Source organism: Danio rerio, chromosome 23 (genome assembly GCF_052040795.2).
Source record: "Danio rerio strain M-AB ecotype USA chromosome 23, GRCz13ab, whole genome shotgun sequence".
NCBI lineage: Eukaryota > Metazoa > Chordata > Actinopteri > Cypriniformes > Danionidae > Danio > Danio rerio.
The window spans coordinates 50,027,501-50,047,500 of record NC_141043.1 but is presented as its reverse complement, the minus strand read 5'-3'; the positions used below and the strand labels follow the sequence as shown (position 1 = coordinate 50,047,500).

Genomic DNA, 20,000 nt, shown 5'->3' with positions numbered 1-20,000 from the left:
TGTGCATGATTTCGTATTTATTTCATATTTATTTGAATGGTTTTGATCGTTTAGGGGGCCAGAGGGCCTCCGGGGGACGCGGGACCAGATGGAGAGCAAGGTCACGAGGTATTTCCAGGAAGAATCTTGGTTTTAGTGAATAACACACTTCTTCTGCATGTGATTATGCTGTAAAATGTGCACGTACCTCATGTATACAGCAGGATCAGACTGTCCATTCATTCATTTAACTTGCGCTTAGTCCCTGATTACACAGCGGAATGAACCGCCAACTATAGTCAGGCTGTTACAGCTTATATTGATGACAGTGTACTTAAAGGGACAGTTCACCCAAAAGAATTTAATTGACTCACTGTTTACTCATCCTCATGGGGTTATAAACCTGGATGAGTCTCTTATCTGCTGAACATTAAAGAAGATAATTTGAAGAAGGGGCAACGCAGTGGCGCAGTAGGTGGTGCTGTCGCCTCACAGCAAGAAGGTCGCTGGTTCTAGCCCTGCCTGGGTCAGTTGGCATATATGTGTGGAGTTTGCATGTTCTCCCTGCATTCGCGTGGGTTTCCTCCACAGTCCAAACACATGCGGTACAGGCTAAATTGTCCGTAGTGTACGAGTGTGAATGAGTGTGTATGGGTGTTTCCCAGTACTGGGTTGCAGCTGGAAGGGCATCCGCTGTGTAAAGCATATGCTGGATAAGTTGGCGGTTCATTCCGCTGTGGTGACTCCGGATTAATAAAAGGAACAAGCCGAAAAGAAAATGAATGAATGAATTTTGGCAAATGCTGAAAACCTGTAACTATTGACTTCAATAGTAGGACAAAAATCTATGGCAGTCAATGGTTACCGGTATCAGCATTCTTCAAATTATCTTCTTTAATGTTCTACAGAAGAAAGACACTCACATGTGTTTTAAACAAGTAAAGGAGAGTAAATGATGACAGAGACAGTCTTCAATATTGTGTGAACAGCCCCTTTAATACAGTATAGAGACACAGTCAACTGCAGATCAGTAATACACCACAGCCAATAACAGAGCGCTGTATTCAGTTACTGCAGGAATTCTGCTGTGTTTTTCCTATCTTGACGTTATGTTTTGTTTTGTTTTACTTCTCTTCCGTGCACACACAGGGGCCTCCAGGACCTGAAGGAGAGCAGGGGCCTGTGGGTGAGCCTGGACTCAAGGTGAGATTTTAGAGATTTGTAACCCAGTCATCTTCATCTCATGTGGATTAACAAGCGTATATATATACAGGGTGGTTTAATTTAGTACCTCTGAGGACCTTTCCAAGACTCTCTATATGCATTTAATACCTCAACATCACTTTCACCAATAACATGTTACAGTAACTGTGTGTTTTCAGGGTGAACAGGGGCCTGCTGGAGAACAGGGTGAAGCGGGTCAGCTGGGCGTCAGAGTGAGTGTGTCGTGTTGTTATAATGTGAACCCGTCACACATTCTTCCACCTCCAAATCTAAAGAAACAACTCATAAATCTCAATATTCATGATGTTTATTCATAATCTCGCTGATGTGCTGGGAATAATTAGTTGTGTTATGATCATTTGTTTGTTTCAGGGTCCTCCGGGTCCACCTGGAGAAGATGGACATCAGGGGAAAGACGGACCCAAGGTCAGACTGCAGATCATGTTGGGAGATTTCTTTAAGCTGATATTTGCATGATGCCAAACAGCACTGCATTTCATCTGCATTTCTTACTGGAACATGTTTATGAAATTGGGCGGGTTTGTTTTGGTACTTTTGTAAAAAAAAAAACAATAAAAAATGCTACAAAATAAACGTTAATTCAACACATATTTTTGTATTATTTAATTTTGTTATTGCATATTATAATGATAGCAAAAACAATTGCACCTGGACACACTTGTGTTCTGCAGACACTCTACTGTAGCTTACGTTTTCATATATTAATCAATGCATCTCTCAGGGTGAACCAGGAGACCGTGGACCAATGGGAGAGTCCGGTGAGCGGGGTGAGATCGGAGAATCCGGCCCTCCGGGAATACCTGGAGATCCTGGGCAAAAAGGCTTTCCGGTGAGCGCTCAGTTGTGTGTATTGGTGTATGTTCAAACTAAATCAATCCAAATGATAGTTTAGACAATGCAGTTGAGTTTGGAGATTGTTCGGATGTGAATGTTAAAGCAGACCTTTCCTCATCAGGGACCCGAAGGCAAACAGGGTCTGCCGGGAACCCGTGGACGTCCAGGGAAGAAGGTGAAAAATCATTTTAAAATGTGTTATAGCCACCAGATTACTTGATAACAGTGTGAACAATGTGGAGTATAGTGAGAGAAATAAACAGGTCCGAGATCAGAGCCCTGAGGCACCTTTACAGCTTCATTACAGCTTCCTCTGGGTGCTCCGGTTTCCTCCACAGTCCAAACACATGCGCTATAGGGGAACTGATCAACTACACTGGCGGTAGTGTAGGAGTTTGTTTGTGTATAAGTGTGTATGGGTGTTTCCCAGTACTGGGTTGCAGCTGGAAGGACATCCGCTGCATGAAACATATGCTGGAATAGTTGGTGGTTCATTCTGCTGTGGTGACTCCAGACAAATAGAGACAAAGCTGAAAGAATGAAAGAATGAATGAATATCCCACTAACTAACATTAACTAATATTATTAAACAAACGTAAACAATATAAGCCTCCACACTTACCGTCATGCATGCTCTGACTGTACCCAATGAAAGCTTCTTTTGACAGGGTTGCCAGATATTTTCCGCAATAGCCCTCATTAGCAAGCTCATATTGACACATTTATGATTTGCTCACTGCATTTATCTGTATGCTTTCTCTCATGTAAATAATGATGTATAAATCATGTATGTGATATGTAAACACTGATATGTTCATTGTCCTCTATGTTAGGGTGAAAAAGGGCCGCCGGGTCATCTTGGAGAAATGGGTTCTAATGGTGAACTGGGTCAAACGGGTGAACGAGGACTCAAAGGGGCTCGAGGAACCAGAGGACCTGCAGTTAGTGTGCTTTCTGCTTTAACACACCTTTAACAACTCTTTCTACAAGTCTAATAGCGTTCACGAGCGCGTCACTTTAGTTTAAAAAGTGGGCAGACAGTGAATGTGGGGATATTCTTACACTTAAATAACATTTCCTGCATTTACATGTACAGCAGAATTATTCCCCCGCCTGTGATTTTCTTCTTCTTATATTTCCTAAATGATATCTGTAAGATTAAGGAGTTGTTCTCAGTGTTTCCTCTAATATTTGTTCTTCTGGAGAAAGTCTTATTTGTTTTATTTCGGCTAGAATAAAAGCAGTTTTAACAGTTTTAAAGTCATGTTAAGCTCAATATTATTGGCCCCTTCAGCAATATTAGTGTTGGATTGTCTCCAGATCAAACCACTGTTATACAATGACTTGCCTAATTACCCTAACTTTACCCTAATTACCCTAGTGAAGCCTTTACATGTCACTGTAAGCTGAACACTAGTGTCTTGAAGAATATCTAGTCTAATATTATGTGCTGTCATCATGATGAAGAAATATTTTTTTATATGTGTATATATTAAATATAAGAGTATATATATATATATATATATATATATATATGTGTATATAAGCAGAAATTTACAATAATTTAACATATATGATGCATAAATGACACATATTATATATGAATAATAATGTCCCATGTGTAATTTGTCTGTAGATCTAACAAATGGAGTTTAGTGGATATTCTGAAGCCAGGCGTTGTCGCTGTGTGTCGCTGTATTCAATTCCAGCACTAGGGGAGCTCTAGGCCAATAATAGCAGTGTTTTCCTGCCGTGTACTGTGTACATGTTGAGTTTATGTTGGAGGATTCTTTGATAAATAATGAGATGTTAAATAATACTTGCTGAACATGCTGAGACTCAAACTCACAGTTTGTTCTGGCTCCATGAATGCGCGTGTAAACATTAGCAGAATTTGGAAGCAAACCAAAGCGTTCTGATGGGATTTACTGTAACAGAGTTAGAGATACTGGCCGCTAATCCGCTTTTCTTGTACGGTGCAGCTCAACGCCTGCTGCTTTGCTCATTTTAGGCCGGATTTTATACGCAGAAAAATGTCTGGGGTTGTTTTGTTTTGCCTGAGCGCTTCCCTCAGGCTCTGAAATGTCAAAAGCAAGTGTAGTTTCAGGAACTCCAGAGTCTTGTTTTCATAAGCAGCTGCTTCTTCTGTAATGGGACGAGCAGCAGGAGTCAGTTTTAAAGACGCCATCCAATAATGTGTTCTTCAGCACAGGTTATTTTTAGCAGGTTATTTGTTGAAGATAAACACCAAACGCAAGCTAAACACCAGCACTTGTGTGTGTTTTGTCCATTACTTTTCAGGGCCAGCCGGGAGTTTTGGGACCCCAGGGAGAACCTGGAGCGCAGGGTTACACTGTGAGTTGCAGATGGAGAAGCTAAAATGCACACGGTCACAGTCTGCTGAATGTTTTGATAACCGAATTCCTGAATTAAAGCTTTTGCGTGTGTAACGTACTTGAAAACCATAATTGAGTATAAGCACACTGCAAAAAATTATTTCTTACTTAGATTTTTTGTCTTGTTTCTAGTCCAAATATCTAAAAATTCCTAAATCAAGAAGAATTTTCTACACAAGCACAACATAGTGTCTTGTTTTGAGAAATAATATGCCATTATTAAGTGAGTATTTCCTTCAAACAAGCAAAATAATCTGCCAATGGGGTAAGCAAAATAATCTTACGTCAAAAGAAAAAACAAGATTATTTTGCTGACCCCATTGGCAGATTATTTTGCTTGTTTGAAGGAAAAACTCACTTAATATTGGTATATTATTTCTCAAAACAAGACACTATGTTTTGCTTATCAAGAAAATTCTTCTTGATATAAGACATTTTAGATATTTAGACTAGAAACAAGACAAAAAATCTAAACAAGAAGAGCATTTTTTGCAGTGTAAAGATACCTCGCTAAAAATGACTTGTGTACACTGCAAGAAATAATTCTTGCTTAGAGTTTCTGTCTTGTTTCTAGTCCAAATATCTCAGAACTCTTAAATCAAGAAGCAGACAAGCAAAAAAAAATCTTGTTTTCAGAAATAATGAGTCAAAATGAAGACAAGCTAAATAAATAATCTTGCTTTTGCTTTGATGTAAGAATATTTTCTTATGATTTTTACAATTTGAATACATATTTAATAATAGTAATTAGCCACTTTTTTAAGTAACTGACCCAACACTGACCTACTCTGTGATCTAGACTAGGAAATCAGCAGTTTTATATTTATTTTATGTGTTTTTTTTTTTTATTAAATCATAGGGTGACACTGGAAAACCTGGTCCAGCAGGCCCCCCGGGACCAAAGGGAGAAAAGGTTATACAATACTTTGCGATATCTTGAATGCTAATCTCTCATTTCTGACTTCACTCACTGCAATCTGCCATTGTTTCAGTCTTATATATAAATAGAGTTTAAATGCATCTTCTATGCTGAGTTTGACTGACGTTTCAGGGTTATCCAGGAGAAGACAGTAAAACGGCTGGACCGCCCGGGCCCTTAGGTGAACCAGTAGGTCTTAATTTCCTTTAACCTCCAACATCTGGAATCTGAAATTACATAATACAGAGCCGGTGATGTTAATGTCGGTTTATTGAAAAAATAAGCCAACGTGTGAGTGTTTGTGTGTGCAGGGCGCTGTAGGGGAGAAAGGAGAGCGAGGAGAGCCTGGAGATGACGGCTATCAGGTCAGTGTGTCTTCAGGGGGATTCATGCCCTGGGAAGATCATTACTGTTTGCTTTCATTTAATTTAGAGAAGGAAAACAGGCTGTGTTTAGCTTTAGCTGAGAAATGTAGAGAGAGGGGGGGGGAGAAAAGAGAGCAGAGGTCTCTGGAATCACTGGAATTTCAGTTGAAATAAAAAAAATAATGTTTAGGGAGTTGTTAGGAGCAAATACAGCCCCCTATTATCACCATAGCAACCACCCAGAAGAACCTAGCAACCGCAGAGCAGAGAACACCTCAGCACTTGCTTAACAACCTAGCAATCACAAAGCATCCTGTTAAAAACTACGGAATACACTTGCCTAACCATGTAACACTACCCTAGAAACCAGCTAGAACACCCTGAGAACAATTGCCAACATGATAAAACCCCATAACAACACCTTAGCAACCACATATTGGAATGTTTAGAACACCTTAGCAAATGTGTTGCAGCACCCTAGCAACCTCACAGCACCATAACAATCACTCAGAACACCCTAACAGCAGCAACAAACCAGCATAACATCACTTTAGTAACAATCCATCCACATACATGCACTCAGAATACTTGAGCAACAACATAAAATCGCCCTAGCAACCACATATCAACATAAAAACACTCAGTAATTTACCAGGCACAAAGCATCACCCTAGCAACCACATAATAACATACATACACTTAGAAACATTAGCAACAATATAAAATCACCCTAGCAACCATATAACAAAAAACTAATAACACCTTAACAACAACATAACATCACCCTAGCAACCACATAACAACAGAAACACTCATAACACCTTAACAACAACATAACATCACCCTGGCAACCACATAATAACATACATACACTTAGAAACATTAGCAACAACAAAAAATCACCCTAGCAACCATGTAATAACATACATACACTTAGAAACATTAACAACAACATAAAATCACCCTAGCAACCATATAACAACAAAACACTCATAACACCTTAACAACAACATAACATCACCCTAGCAACCACAAAACAACATAAAAACATGCATAACACCTTAACAACCACATAAGATCACCCTAGCAACCATATAAAAAGATCCAATCACTCAAAAAACCATAGCAACCACATAACATTACACTAGCAACCCCCAAGTAAAATAAAATTATTCAGAAAACCTTAGCAACCACATAACTTCCCCTTAGAAACAAAATAACTTCACCCTAAAAACACTCAGAATACCTTAGCAACAACATACAATCCCCCTAGCAACCATGTTATATCCTCTAAAACTCAGAAAACCAGAGCAACCACATAAAATCCCCTTAGAAACAAAATGACTTAGAAACCACTCAGGATATCCTAACATCAACAATGTAACATAGAAACACTCAGTATACCTTAACAACCATGTAGCATCACCTTAGCAACCACAAAGCAACATATAAAGACTTAGAATACCTTAGTAACAGCATACCATCACCCTATCAGTCTAGCAACCACATGGCAACATAAAACCACTCAGAAAGTCTTAGCAAGCAATTAACAACACCCTAATAACCACATAGCCACATAAAAGCACTCACTATAACTTAACAACCACATATTATTACCCTGGCAACCACATAGCAACATAAAACCACATAGAATACCTTAGCAACCACATAACATCCCACTAGCAATGACAGAAGAACATGAAACCACTCAGAAACAACCACATCACATCACCTTATCAACAACATAGCAAGATGGTGCCATGTGACGGAAGATGGCAGTAAGACCAGCGAGCAGCAAAGCTGTTCTCCTGATCCTGCTCTATTCCCCCTGCAGGACATTCCTCAAGTGTTTTCATCAGACACAGACACACTCAGATTCATATTTGTTATGTCAACACTGCTGTAATGCGTGTGTGTGTGTGTGTGTGTGTGTGTGTGTGTGTGTGTGTGTGTGTGTGTGTGTGTGTGTGTGTGTGTGTGTGTGTGTGTGTGTGTCTGTTGTAGGGTCACGCTGGGGTCACAGGTGCGCGGGGAAGCATCGGTCAGCAAGGATCTCCTGTGAGTGTGATGTGTTGCGGTAGATTTGCCTCATTTATTCTGCTCATGCATCATCCTCTGCATCTGCATATAGTTCTGCTGGATACTCTACTCACACACGCATACTGTAGATTAATTTCCATTTTCCATCAGAACTACACCTTATTATGCCTAATAAAGGTGTTTGCATGCAGGCAGCGCGCTATGATTCTGAGCAGAGCTTGATTATTGCGTAACATCCCTGATTAGGTTTCCGGAAAGCTGACTTAGTGAAGCCAATGTCAGTTTTTTTGTACGGTTAATGTTTGGCGTCTGTCCACACAGCTCTGCAGTGACTTGCATAATGAAATTAAGTCAGACCTGTTCATTTCTGCAGGGATCTCCTGGGTTACCTGGTGAAGTAGGACCCAAGGGTGACGCAGGAGTTCAGGTGTGTTAGTGTCTTGTGTGATATTTGCATTATTCATGTGTGATGTAGCACATGTGCTGTGTCCAGGTGAAATACTGAACTAACTGGGGTAATCTTATGCTTAACTGATACTAAAACTAAATCTATAATCAAACATTCTGCTCATAAACGATGGCTGAAATGTATTATTTTCGAAAATCTATAAAGATTGAAAACAGGGTTTAAACTATATAAACCCTTAAAACGTCTTGAATGATAAAAATGATAAACTTACTAAAACCTTTACTAGACATGAAATGCAAACTGACACCTAACTTCAGCAAATACACTCATACAGGATAAAAATAACACCTTAAAATCACCTGACATCCCCTTAGCAACGACATAGCAGCACAATACAAACCACAAACAACACCTTAGCAAGGACATAGCATTACCTTAGCAACCACATGGCAAAATGTTAATAATCACAAACAAAACCTTAGTCATGACATAACATCACCCTAGCAACCACATGACAACATGATAAAACCACAGACATCTTAGCGATGACATATCAACCTAGCACACTGTTAAAACCCCTAACAAAACCTTATCAATGACTTAGCATCTCCATAGTAATCACATATCAACACAGTTAAAACCACAAACAACACCTTAACAACGTCATAACATTACCGTAGCAACCACATAGCAATGTGTTAAAAAAACACAAAAAACACACTAGCAATAACATAGCGTCACCATAGCAACCACATAACAACACAGTAAAAACCACAAACACCACCTTAGCAACAACATCACATCACCTTAGCAACTACATAACAACACAGTAAAAACCACAAACACCACCTTAGCAACAACATTACATCACCCTAGCAACTACATAACAACACAGTAAAAACCACAAACAACACCTTAGCAACAACATCACATCACCCTAGCAACTACATAACAACACAGTGAAAACCACAAACAACACCTTAGCAACATCACATCACCCTAGCAACTACATAACAACACAGTAAAACCACAAACAACACCTTATCAACAACATCACATCACCCTAGCAACTACATAACAACACAGTGAAAACCACAAACAACACCTTATCAACAACATCACATCACCCTAGCAACTACATAACAACACAGTGAAAACCACAAACAACACCTTAGCAGCATCACATCACCCTAGCAACTACATAACAACACAGTAAAACCACAAACAACACCTTATCAACAACATCACATCACCCTAGCAACTACATAACAACACAGTGAAAACCACAAACAACACCTTAGCAACAACATTACATCACCCTAGCAACTACATAACAACACAGTGAAAACCACAAACACCACCTTAGCAACAACATCACATCACCCTAGCAACTACATAACAAAACAGTGAAAACCACAAACAACACCTTAGCAACAACATCACATCCCCCTAGCAACTACATAACAACACAGTGAAAACCACAAACACCACCTTAGCAACAACATCACATCACCCTAGCAACTACATAACAACACAGTAAAAACCACAAACACCACCTTAATAACATAACATGTTAAATACAAAAAACAAAAGCACCTTAGCAACCACCTAACAACATGATAAAAACCTCAAACACTATAACAATGACATAGAATCACCCTAGCAACCACATAGCAACAAAGTAAAAACCACAAACAACACCTTACCAACAACGTATAACATGTTAAAAACCGCAAACACTATGTCAACGCCATAACATTACCCTAGCAACCACATAGCAACTCAGTAAAAACCCTAGCAACGCTTTAGCCACCACAAACATCACTTTAGCAACTACATGACAACATGGTAAGAACTACAAATAACACCTTAGCAATAACATAACATCATCCTAGCAACCACATAGCAGGACAGTAAAAACCACAAACAACACCTTAGCAACACCATAATATGTTAAAAACTAACAAACAACACCCTAGCAACCACCTAACAGCATGATAAAAAAACACAAACACTACAGCAATGACATAAGGGAAAGAAGTGGAATGATGATGGAATGGTGATGTGGGATAACAGTGCATATATTAATGCATATATCTGGAACTGTATGCAGGTTTTACATCATTAAGAAAATAAGCATGCACGGAGTCATACATGCTAACAAAGTTTCATAGCTGCCTAAATATGCTGATTTGAACACAGCAGATGTGAGTTGCGTAACAGAAATAGTTCTGCATATTCATCTGCTTGTGTTTTATTTATCCTGTAAGTCTCCTGTAAACTCTCTGCAATAGATATCAGACAGGAGCGCAGTGGAAACCTGAGCTTTTGGCCACCCAGCGTGAATTTATTTGATCGTATCAGACTGTGTGTGTTATCCGGAGCATTACTACAGTTCTGTGCTCAGAGACGCATGAAGAGGCATTTTTAGGTAACAGACATTTATATAAGAGTATTAAATAACTCTGTGTGTGTGTGTGTGTGTGTGTGTGTGTGTGTGTGTGTGTGTGTGTGTGTGTGTGTGTTTGTTTGTTTGTTTGTTTGTTTGTTTGTTCGTTTGTTTTAGGGTCTTGCTGGTAAAAAAGGATCCCGAGGTCCTGATGGAGCTCCGGGCACTGAAGTGAGTGTATTACATCTTTACACTGAACACATCAATGCATTTTCATTTCAAACACACAAAGTCTGAAAGTGTCTGCTCTGGAGCAGTTATAATGGCAAAATCATGTGACGTCTTTAAAAGCAAGGCTTTGTGGGTCTGTCTCCTGTGGAAGCTTGTGCAAACCATAGACACATAATCAAATAAATAATAGTCAAAAATATATATGTTAATGTGTTATAATAAACTTAGAGTTGTAATTCTCTAAGAAAGAAGTCTGAAATGTCAAATGTACATGATAAATGTGGCACACACACACATTATGTCAAAACAAACTTATTTTTGGATGTGATCAATAGTGATTAATCTTCACTCAGCACTTAAACTAAGTCAAAATTGTGCTGCTGGATACCGGCTTTAGTAGTTTTCTTAGTGTGCTTCTCATGTGTGTCTGCTCCTCAGGGTGCTGGGGGTCTCCCGGGGCCTCGAGGGCCCATCGGGTATCCCGGATCTGATGGTCAGCCTGGTCTTCCTGGTCTACCAGGTTCACCTGGATCAAAAGGCCGACCGGTGAGTGTGAAACTGTCATGAGTTGGGTCAAGCCACAGTGGTGAAGGATGCAGATAGAGCTTTATTGAACATATATCAGCAGTCCAGGTGAAAATGGGCAATCAATAGTTCACAAGGAAAAACAAAGTAATTCTCTGAAAAAATACTAAGGATCCCGAAGATCCTGAACCACCGATATTTCAAAACCCTGCTCTGAAATATATCAAAACACCCAGGTATATCCCGCAGTATTGTCCTGCTCCCGCAAGATTCTGTCCTGCTCTTGCAAGATTCTGTACTGCTCCAACAAGAATCGGTTCCGATCCTGGAAGATTCTGTCCCACTACCGCAAGATTCTGTTCAGCTCTCAAGAAATTCTGTCCTGCTCCTCCAAGATTCTGTCCTGCTCCAGCAAGATTCTGTCCTGCTCCTGCAAGATTCTGTACTGCTCCAACAAGAATCGGTTCCGATCCTGGAAGATTCTGTTCAGCTCTCAAGAGATTCTGTCCTGCTCCTGCAAGATTCTGTCCCGCTCCTGCAAGATTCTGTCCTGCTCCCGCAAGATTCTGTCCCGCTCCCGCAAGATTCTGTCCCGCTCCCGCAAGATTCTGTCCTGCTCCTGCAAGATTCTGTCCTGCTCCCGCAAGATTCTGTCCCGCTCCCGCAAGATTCTGTCCCGCTCCCGCAAGATTCTGTCCTGCTCCCGCAAGATTCTGTCTTGCTCCCTCAAAATTCTGTTCTGCTCCCTCAAGATTCTGTCTTGCTCCCTCAAGATTCTGTCTTGCTCCCTCAAGATGTCCTGCTTCTGCAAGATTCTGTCCCGCTCCCTCAAGATTCTGTCTTGCTCCCTCAAGATTCTGTCTTGCTCCCTCAAGATTCTGTCTTGCTCCCTCAAGATTCTGTCCCGCTTCTGCAAGATTCTGTCCCGCTCCCGCAAGATTCTGTCCCGCTCCCTCAAGATTCTGTCCCGCTCCCGCAAGATTCTGTGCCGCTCCCGCAAGATTCTGTCCCGCTCCCTCAAGATTCTGTCCCGCTCCCTCAAGATTCTGTCCCGCTCCCGCAAGATTCTGTCCCGCTCCCTTAAGATTCTGTCCCACTCCTGCAAGATTCTGTCCTGCTCCCGCAAGATTCTGTCCTGCTCCCTCAAGATTCTGTCCTGCTTCTGCAAGATTCTATCCTGCTCCTGCAAGATTCTGTCCCGCTCCCTCAAGATTCTGTCCCGCTCCCTCAAGATTATGTCCTGCTCCCTCAAGATTCGGTCCTGCTCCCTCAAGATTCTGTCTTGCTCCCTCAAGATTCTGTCCTGCTCCCTCAAGATTCTGTCCTGCTCCTGCAAGATTCTGTCCTGCTCCTGCAAGATTCTGTCCTGCTCCTGCAAGATTCTGTCCCACTTCTGCAAGATTCTGTCCTGCTCCTGCAAGATTCAGTCCCGCTCCCGCAAGATTCTGTCCTGCTCCTACAAGAATCTGTTCCGATCCTGGAAGATTCTGTCCCACTACTGCAAGATTCTGTTCAACTCCCAAGAGATTCTGACTCGCTCTTGCAAGATGCTGTCCTGCTATTGCAATATTGTCCTGCTCCAGCAAGATTTTGTCCCGCTCCCGCAAGATTCTGTCCCGCCCCTGCAAGATTCTGTCCTGCTCTTGCAAGATTCTGTACTGCTCCAACAAGAATCGGTTCCGATCCTGGAAGATTCTGTTCAGCTCTCAAGAGATTCTGTCCTGCTCCTGCAAGATTCTGTCCCGCTCCTGCAAGATTCTGTCCCGCTCCCGCAAGATTCTTTCCCGCTCTCTCAAGATTCTGTCCCGCTCCCTCAAGATTCTGTCCCGCTCCCGCAGGATTCTGTCCCGCTCCCGCAAGATTCTGTCCCACTCCTGCAAGATTCTGTCCTGCTCCCTCAAGATTCTGTCCTGCTTCTGCAAGATTCTATCCTGTTCCTGCAAGATTCTGTCCCGCTCCCTCAAGATTATGTCCTGCTCCCTCAAGATTCGGTCCTGCTCCCTCAAGATTCTGTCTTGCTCCCTCAAGATTCTGTCCTGCTCCCTCAAGATTCTGTCCTGCTCCCGCAAGACTCTGTCCCGCTCCCGCAAGATTGTGTCCTGCTTCTGCAAGATTCTGTCCCGCTCCCTTAAGATTCTGTCCTGCTCCCTCAAGACTCTGTCCCGCTCCTGCAAGATTCTGTCCCGCTCCCTCAAGATTATGTCCTGCTCCCTCAAGATTCGGTCCTGCTCCCTCAAGATTCTGTCTTGCTCCCTCAAGATTCTGTCCTGCTCCCTCAAGATTCTGTCCTGCTCCCGCAAGACTCTGTCCCGCTCCCGCAAGATTCTGTCCCACTCCTGCAAGATTCTGTCCCGCTCCCACAAGATTCTGTCCCGCTCCCGCAAGATTCTGTTCTGCTCCCTCAAGATTCTTTCCCGCTCACGCAAGATTCTGTCCCGCTTCTGCAAGATTCTGTCTCGCTCCCGCAAGATTCTGTCCCGCACCTGCAAGATTCTGTCTTGCTCCCGCAAGATTCTGTCCTGCTTCTGCAAGATTATGTCCCGCTCCCTTAAGATTCTGTCCTGCTCCCTCAAGATTCTGTCTGGCTCCCGCAAGACTCTGTCCCGCTCCCGCAAGATTCTGTCTGGCTCCCGCAAGACTCTGTCCCGCTCCTGCAAGATTCTGTCCTGCTCCCGCAAGATTCTGTCCCGCTTCCTCAAGATTCTGTCTTGCTTCCTCAAGATTCTGTCCTGCTTCTGCAAGATTCTGTCCCGCTTCCTCAAGATTCTGTCTTGCTTCCTCAAGATTCTGTATTGCTCCCGCAAGATTCTGTCCTGCTCCCGCAAGATTCTGTCCTGCTCCTTCAAGATTCTGTCTGGCTCCCGCAAGACTCTGTCCCACTCCCTCAAGATTCTGTCCTGCTCCCTCAAGATTCTGTCCTGCTCCCTCAAGATTCTGTCCTGCTCCCTCAAGATTCTGTCCTGCTTCTGCTAGATTTTGTCTGGCTCCCGCAAGACTCTGTCCCGCTCCCTCAAGATTCTTTTCTGCTCCAGCAAGATTCTGTCCCGCTCCCACAAGATTCTGTTCTGCTCCAGCAAGATTCGGTTCTGCTCCTGTAACATTTTGTCCAGCTCCAGCAAGATTCTGTCAAACAATGCAGTCAGTGCGTCAGGTCCTGTGAGACGCAATAATTAATGAATGTTGTTTGTCAGTTGTTTATTTCTGTGAATGACTGAGTGAATGATGAATTTGATCTGTATCATCCTATGTTTGCTCATAAACTAGAGTTTCTGAGATCTGATTTGCTACTGCTTTTTGATTGGCATGTCTGCAGGGTCACCGTGGCGATATTGGTCTGGAGGGAAGGGCAGGACTTCCTGGTCTGCGAGGTGAAGCTGGTCTTCCTGGAGTCCCTGGAGAAAGAGGACCTGAAGGGTTAAAGGTCATCTACAGAATATATTAAAAATAATACTTGATGAGCATATAAATATGCACGTCTGAACTTTGACCTGTGTATGCATGTGCAGGGAGAAATGGGTTTACCAGGAGACAGAGGACCCGCTGGTGTGAAGGGTATGGAGGGCGCAACGGGGGACCAAGGCCTGAAAGGAGAGCAAGGTGCTAAAGGAGAACCAGTGAGTCTCGTGCAGATATTTAACCACTTCTCATTGCTTAATGAAGTCGACATTTTTACTAGATATTTTAGAAACTGCTTTTTATGAATACAGGGGTCTAAAATGTTTAGAATATATCAATATATTAATTTGGAAATTGAAATAAAAATATATTTTCTCATTGGCTTTCTGCCATGACCCCTTGTTCTGATTGGCTCTCAGTCATGATCCAGTGTTCTGATTGGTTGTCAGGCATGACACAGTATTCTGATTGGTTGTCAGTCATGAATCAGTGTTCTGATTGGCTCTCAGTCATGATCCAGGGTATTGATCGAATCTCAGTCAGTCATGATCCAGTGTTCTGTTTGGCTCTCAGTAATGATCCAGGGTACTGATTGGATTTCAGTCATGAGCCAGTGCTCTGATTGGGTGTCAGTCATCTGATTGGCTTTCAGTCATGACCCAGTTCTCTGATTGGCTGTGAGTTATGGTCCAGTGTTCTGATTGGCTTTAAAATGTGACTCGGTGTTCTGATTAGTTGTTAGTCATGTGACCTGTATTTGATTTCCTGCAGGGTGAGGTGGGGGATGCCGGCATGCTGGGACTGATAGGATTTCCAGGGCCGAAGGTCAGTATGTAGAAACTGTGCATGTGAAATCGAATGAGTCAGGATGGGTCACTTACCCACATAAAACTAATCCAGATCCGATATCAGTTAAATCATGCAATACAGTGATCAGTGTGGGTACTAAACCCGAGTCTGCTGTTAAACAAATGCTCCTCTGGCTCTCAGGGTCCGGATGGAGATCTGGGCTACACTGGTGTTCCTGGACTCAAGGGACCAGCCGGTGTTTTGGTGAGTGTCGTCTCATCTAGTTTTTAATAAATAAGTGTGTGTCTGATGGCCAGTGTTATGGTTAGTGTGTGTGTTTGTGTGTGTGTGTGTGTGTGTGGGTGTGTGATTGCCAGTGTTAGGGCCTACTCACACTATGCCATCCGTACCGTGCCCAGGCCCGTTTCCCGGATCGTTTGAGAAGTGTGAGTGCGCTGAATCGGGCTCAAGCACGGTTCACTTGGCCGGCCCTGGCCCAGTTGGAAGAGGTGTGCCTGAGCGCGGTACACTTGGGCTTTGGCGCGGTACGCTTGTGTGTGAGCGCAAAACGCGCCAAAGCCCGAAACCGAAAGCGAGACGAGACTTTAAGGGGCTGTTTCATATGGATTTATTAATCATTCTTACTGTTCAGTGAACGCAAACTGCCCTAGTTTATTAAAGACGCAAACCCCTCACTGCACGACAGCTGCACCTTCAGCAGACCTCCTCATTCCTGCAGCACGAGAGCTTAATGATTGTTTACGAGCGCCAAAAGTGGCGGATCTGTTCGGTGAAATATCTGACTGCATGTCACTGCATAACAAACCACTGAAAGGATATAAAGAGAAATCTCCACTGTGCTGCTGAGTGAGAGTGTATGGCAAGCCGTTTTAGCATTTAAACCTTGTTCTGACTATCCATAAATATATTTAGAGATATAATTATATTTTGACTAGTCATAATTATAATTCGACTAGTCAGAATGACAATTAGAGATATCTGCAATTACAATTGTACTAGTACGAAATCAGATTGGAGATATCTGCAAATATATTATGACTAGTCATATTCCTCCATTGACTTCCATTGAAAAATATTTGCAGATATCTCTAAATGAGTTTTGACTAGTCAAAAATCCAATTCAAGATATCTACAACTGTAATTCGACTATTAGTAAATTAATTAGAGATATCTTCAAATATATTTGTAAATATCTCTAAATATGTCGAATTAAAGACATCTCCAAATGTATTATGACTAGCAAAAACTCAGTTAGAGATATCTCTAATTACAATTGTGACTAGTCAAAACTCATTTAGAGATATCTGCAAATATTTTTCAATGGAAGTCAATGGAGGAATATGACTAGTCATAATATATTTGCAGATATCTCCAATCTGATTTCGTACTAGTACAATTGTAATTGCAGATATCTCTAATTGTCATTCTGACTAGTCGAATTATAATTATGACCAGTCAAAATATAACTAGAGATATCTCTAAATATATTTATGGAGTCAGAACAAAGGTTTAAATGCTAAAAAGGCTTGCCATAGAGAGCGCTTCTGAACAGCGCAGCAGCGATGACGTAAGCGTGCCGAGGCCCGATATGGTGTGAGCGCGGGCCGTCGGGGGAGACAGGAGGGGGGACAAGCGTGCTTTGGCCCGGTTCGAGGCAACTGTACCTAGTGTGAGTACGGCCTTAGTGTGTGTGTGTCTGATGGCAGTGTTATGGTTAGTGTGTGTGTGTGTGTGTGTGTGTGTCTGATTGCCAGTGTTAGTGTGTGTGTGTCTGATGGCAGTGTTATGGTTAGTGTGTGTGTGTGTGTGTGTGTGTGTGTGTGTCTGATGGCCAGTGTTATGGTTAGTGTGTGTGTGTGTGTGTGTGTCTGATGGCCAGTGTTATGGTTATTGTGTGTGTGTGTGTGTGTGTGTGTGTGTGTGTGTGTGTGTGTGTGTGTGTGTGTGTGTGTGTGTGTGTGTGTGTCTGATGGCCAGTGTTAGTGTGTGTGTGTGTCTGATGGCCAGTGTTAGAGTGTGTGTGTGTCTGATGGCCAGTGTTATGGTTAGTGTTAGTGTGTGTGTGTGTGTGTGTGTGTGTCTGATGGCCGGTGTGTTTTTCAGGGTTTCTCGGGTCCTGTGGGTCCAGTGGGGATGATCGGGCCAATCGGGAAGCCTGTGAGTGTGTATTCTGCTTCTGGAGTCTTCCCGAAGCCTGATGAGGCAGAGATAATGTGTGTTTTCTGTGTGTTTTCTGTGTTTTTCAGGGCGTTCGGGGACCTAAAGGAGGACGTGGAGAGATGGTAAGATCTTCAGCTCACTACATTCATCTGTTTACACACCTCAAGACCTGAAATATCAGTGTGTGTGTGTGTGTGTGTGTGTGTGTGTGTGTGTGTGTGTGTGTGTGTGTGTGTGTGTGTGTGTGTGTGTGTGTGTGTGTGTGTGTGTGTTTGTGTGTGAGAGAGAGAGAGAGAGAGACTGTGTGAGTGTGTGTGAGAGTGTACAATTGTAAGATGTATGTAAATGTAAGAGTGTGTGTATGAATATGCAAGAGTGAGAATTTGTAAATCAGTGTGAGGGTTTGTGAGTGTGTAAGGGTGTGTAGGTATGTGTGTGTGAAGTGCACAAACTGGACTGAGAAAAAGCACACACTCAACACACTGCAATACCAGCAGTGACCTGTGAGGTGCGCCAATGTCACATACACACACAAACACACACACAAACACAACACACACTCTTGAATATAATATTGAACATGTTTTTTATTTGTTTAGTAGTGTGTAATGAATGTAGTGTGTGAAGGCGTGAGTGTAAATGTGTGTGTTTTGTGTGTGTTCAGGGGCCGCAGGGGCCGCAGGGCAGTCCAGGGCCACAGGTACATCATGCATCACACATCACTACACTATATTCATCAGTCGATGCTCTGAAGGACTGTTACTGAATTAAACATTCGTCTGCTTTAATTTCTCTTCTTGCATCTGTGAAAGCTGTGAATAAATATTGAATAGTCATGATATTTTATAATGCACATTTATGAAACTTTATGAAATGCCATATCTCTACATGACTTCAAACAACAACACTAATAATAGTAATAATAAATACAGAAATCATCACATTTTAATAAATCATTTTAATTGATTTAATTGCATTTCTTCTGTGTTGAAATGTTCCTGAATGTGTAATGAGAGTTACAGTAGAATATTCAGTATCATAACACTGTAATGTAGATATGAATCTGCTTACAGACGGGGGTCAGGGCTAGTTTAGCATAACATATAAGTGCTTTATGAACTCAGTGCATGGCCAAACTGAGCTTCTGTGTTTTTACAGGGACCTCCAGGTTCTCCAGGCCCATCGGTAAGACATCAACCACAGATTTTAATATTTATTATTAACGTTATTTTACATTAAAGTGTTTGGATTTTGGCTGATGCTTTTAATTATGATTTAATGTTTGATGAAAAAATATTACATGAAATTAAGTGTTTTTGTTTATTTTTGTAAAGTATAATAAATGTATGAATTTGTTTATTTTTTTTATATTTAATCATATTTTTAATATTTCAGCAATTGAGACTCTGCTTCTCCAGTCCATGTGTCTTGATTTAGAAGTGTTTGTATGTTAGAAATGTCATTCAATGACGTTTTGTTTATAATCTATTTATTATAATATTTAATTATATTTTTGATATGTCTGAAAACAAGGTTTTATTCACGTGTCTACTCTAGTGCTTGTGTCTAAAATACATTACATTATTTTATTCATTCATTCATTCATTCATCTTTTCAGAACACAAAGCTTTGCTCCTCCAGTGCACGTGTCGTGATCTGTGTGTATGTCAGTTGTAGTGTAGTAATGAGTGTAAATCGGCATGTTTTCCTCCATCTGTGCTTCCTCAGAGACTCTTGAGGCCTGCGGTGGAGCCGCTGCTGGAGCCGGACGCTGATCTGCAGCTGGAGGTTAACAATTATTACGAGTTCATCTTTATTTCTATAGCGCTTTTACACTGTAGATAGTGCCAAAGCGGATTAACACAGAAGTTCTGGTAAACAGAAACCGCTTTAGTCCAGTTTTCACAGATGAACTTCAGTCAAGGTGCTTTTAAGTCATTTCACTCGACAGCCGTCTTTGAAGCGCCTCTCATGCGTTCAGTCTGAATGGGGAAACATTAAAGTTTCTAAAACTGTTAGCCAAGCTTGCAACTACACTACAAATCTGCACTCATTAATAAAATGAAGCAGCAAACGTCATAATGAAGCTTAAACACACGTCTGCCCCTCCCCCGGAGAATCCTCAGTCTGTAGTGATCACTGATTGGCTCCTGTACTAGAAGGCGGGGCTTCATCTGCCATATTGACTGTTACACTTTTCCCCATTCAGAACTGAGTGACACGTCTGGTGTACTGTCTGTAGTTCAGTTCAGTGTAATGAAAAGCCCAAACGTCCAGCAGTGAAGGCAAACAGAGTTTATCC

At 41.9% G+C, this 20,000-nt stretch overlaps 1 protein-coding gene across 3 annotated transcripts in view; it reads left to right on the top strand.

Moving 5' to 3' along the window:
- col24a1 (collagen type XXIV alpha 1) overlaps positions 1–20,000 on the top strand; it is a 140,791-nt gene that overhangs the window by 110,959 nt on the left and 9,832 nt on the right. For 2 of the 3 annotated variants that reach the window (XR_015524176.1, XM_087307931.1), the window contains exons 33-56: positions 55–108; positions 1,129–1,182; positions 1,362–1,415; positions 1,576–1,629; positions 1,946–2,053; positions 2,180–2,233; positions 2,892–2,999; positions 4,360–4,413; positions 5,314–5,367; positions 5,506–5,562; positions 5,685–5,738; positions 7,743–7,796; positions 8,152–8,205; positions 10,754–10,807; positions 11,246–11,353; positions 14,646–14,753; positions 14,839–14,946; positions 15,500–15,553; positions 15,719–15,781; positions 17,642–17,695; positions 17,785–17,820; positions 18,363–18,398; positions 18,857–18,883; positions 19,427–19,486. Coding sequence is in view for 1 of the 3 variants with exons in the window: in XM_087307931.1 (XP_087164057.1) it covers positions 55–108; positions 1,129–1,182; positions 1,362–1,415; positions 1,576–1,629; positions 1,946–2,053; positions 2,180–2,233; positions 2,892–2,999; positions 4,360–4,413; positions 5,314–5,367; positions 5,506–5,562; positions 5,685–5,738; positions 7,743–7,796; positions 8,152–8,205; positions 10,754–10,807; positions 11,246–11,353; positions 14,646–14,753; positions 14,839–14,946; positions 15,500–15,553; positions 15,719–15,781; positions 17,642–17,695; positions 17,785–17,820; positions 18,363–18,398; positions 18,857–18,883; positions 19,427–19,486 (1,521 nt within the window). In the remaining 2 variants the exon portion in view is untranslated. The remainder of the gene's footprint in view (positions 1–54; positions 109–1,128; positions 1,183–1,361; positions 1,416–1,575; positions 1,630–1,945; positions 2,054–2,179; positions 2,234–2,891; positions 3,000–4,359; positions 4,414–5,313; positions 5,368–5,505; positions 5,563–5,684; positions 5,739–7,742; positions 7,797–8,151; positions 8,206–10,753; positions 10,808–11,245; positions 11,354–14,645; positions 14,754–14,838; positions 14,947–15,499; positions 15,554–15,718; positions 15,782–17,641; positions 17,696–17,784; positions 17,821–18,362; positions 18,399–18,856; positions 18,884–19,426; positions 19,487–20,000) is intronic. The other variant, XR_015524177.1, reaches the window with a different exon arrangement.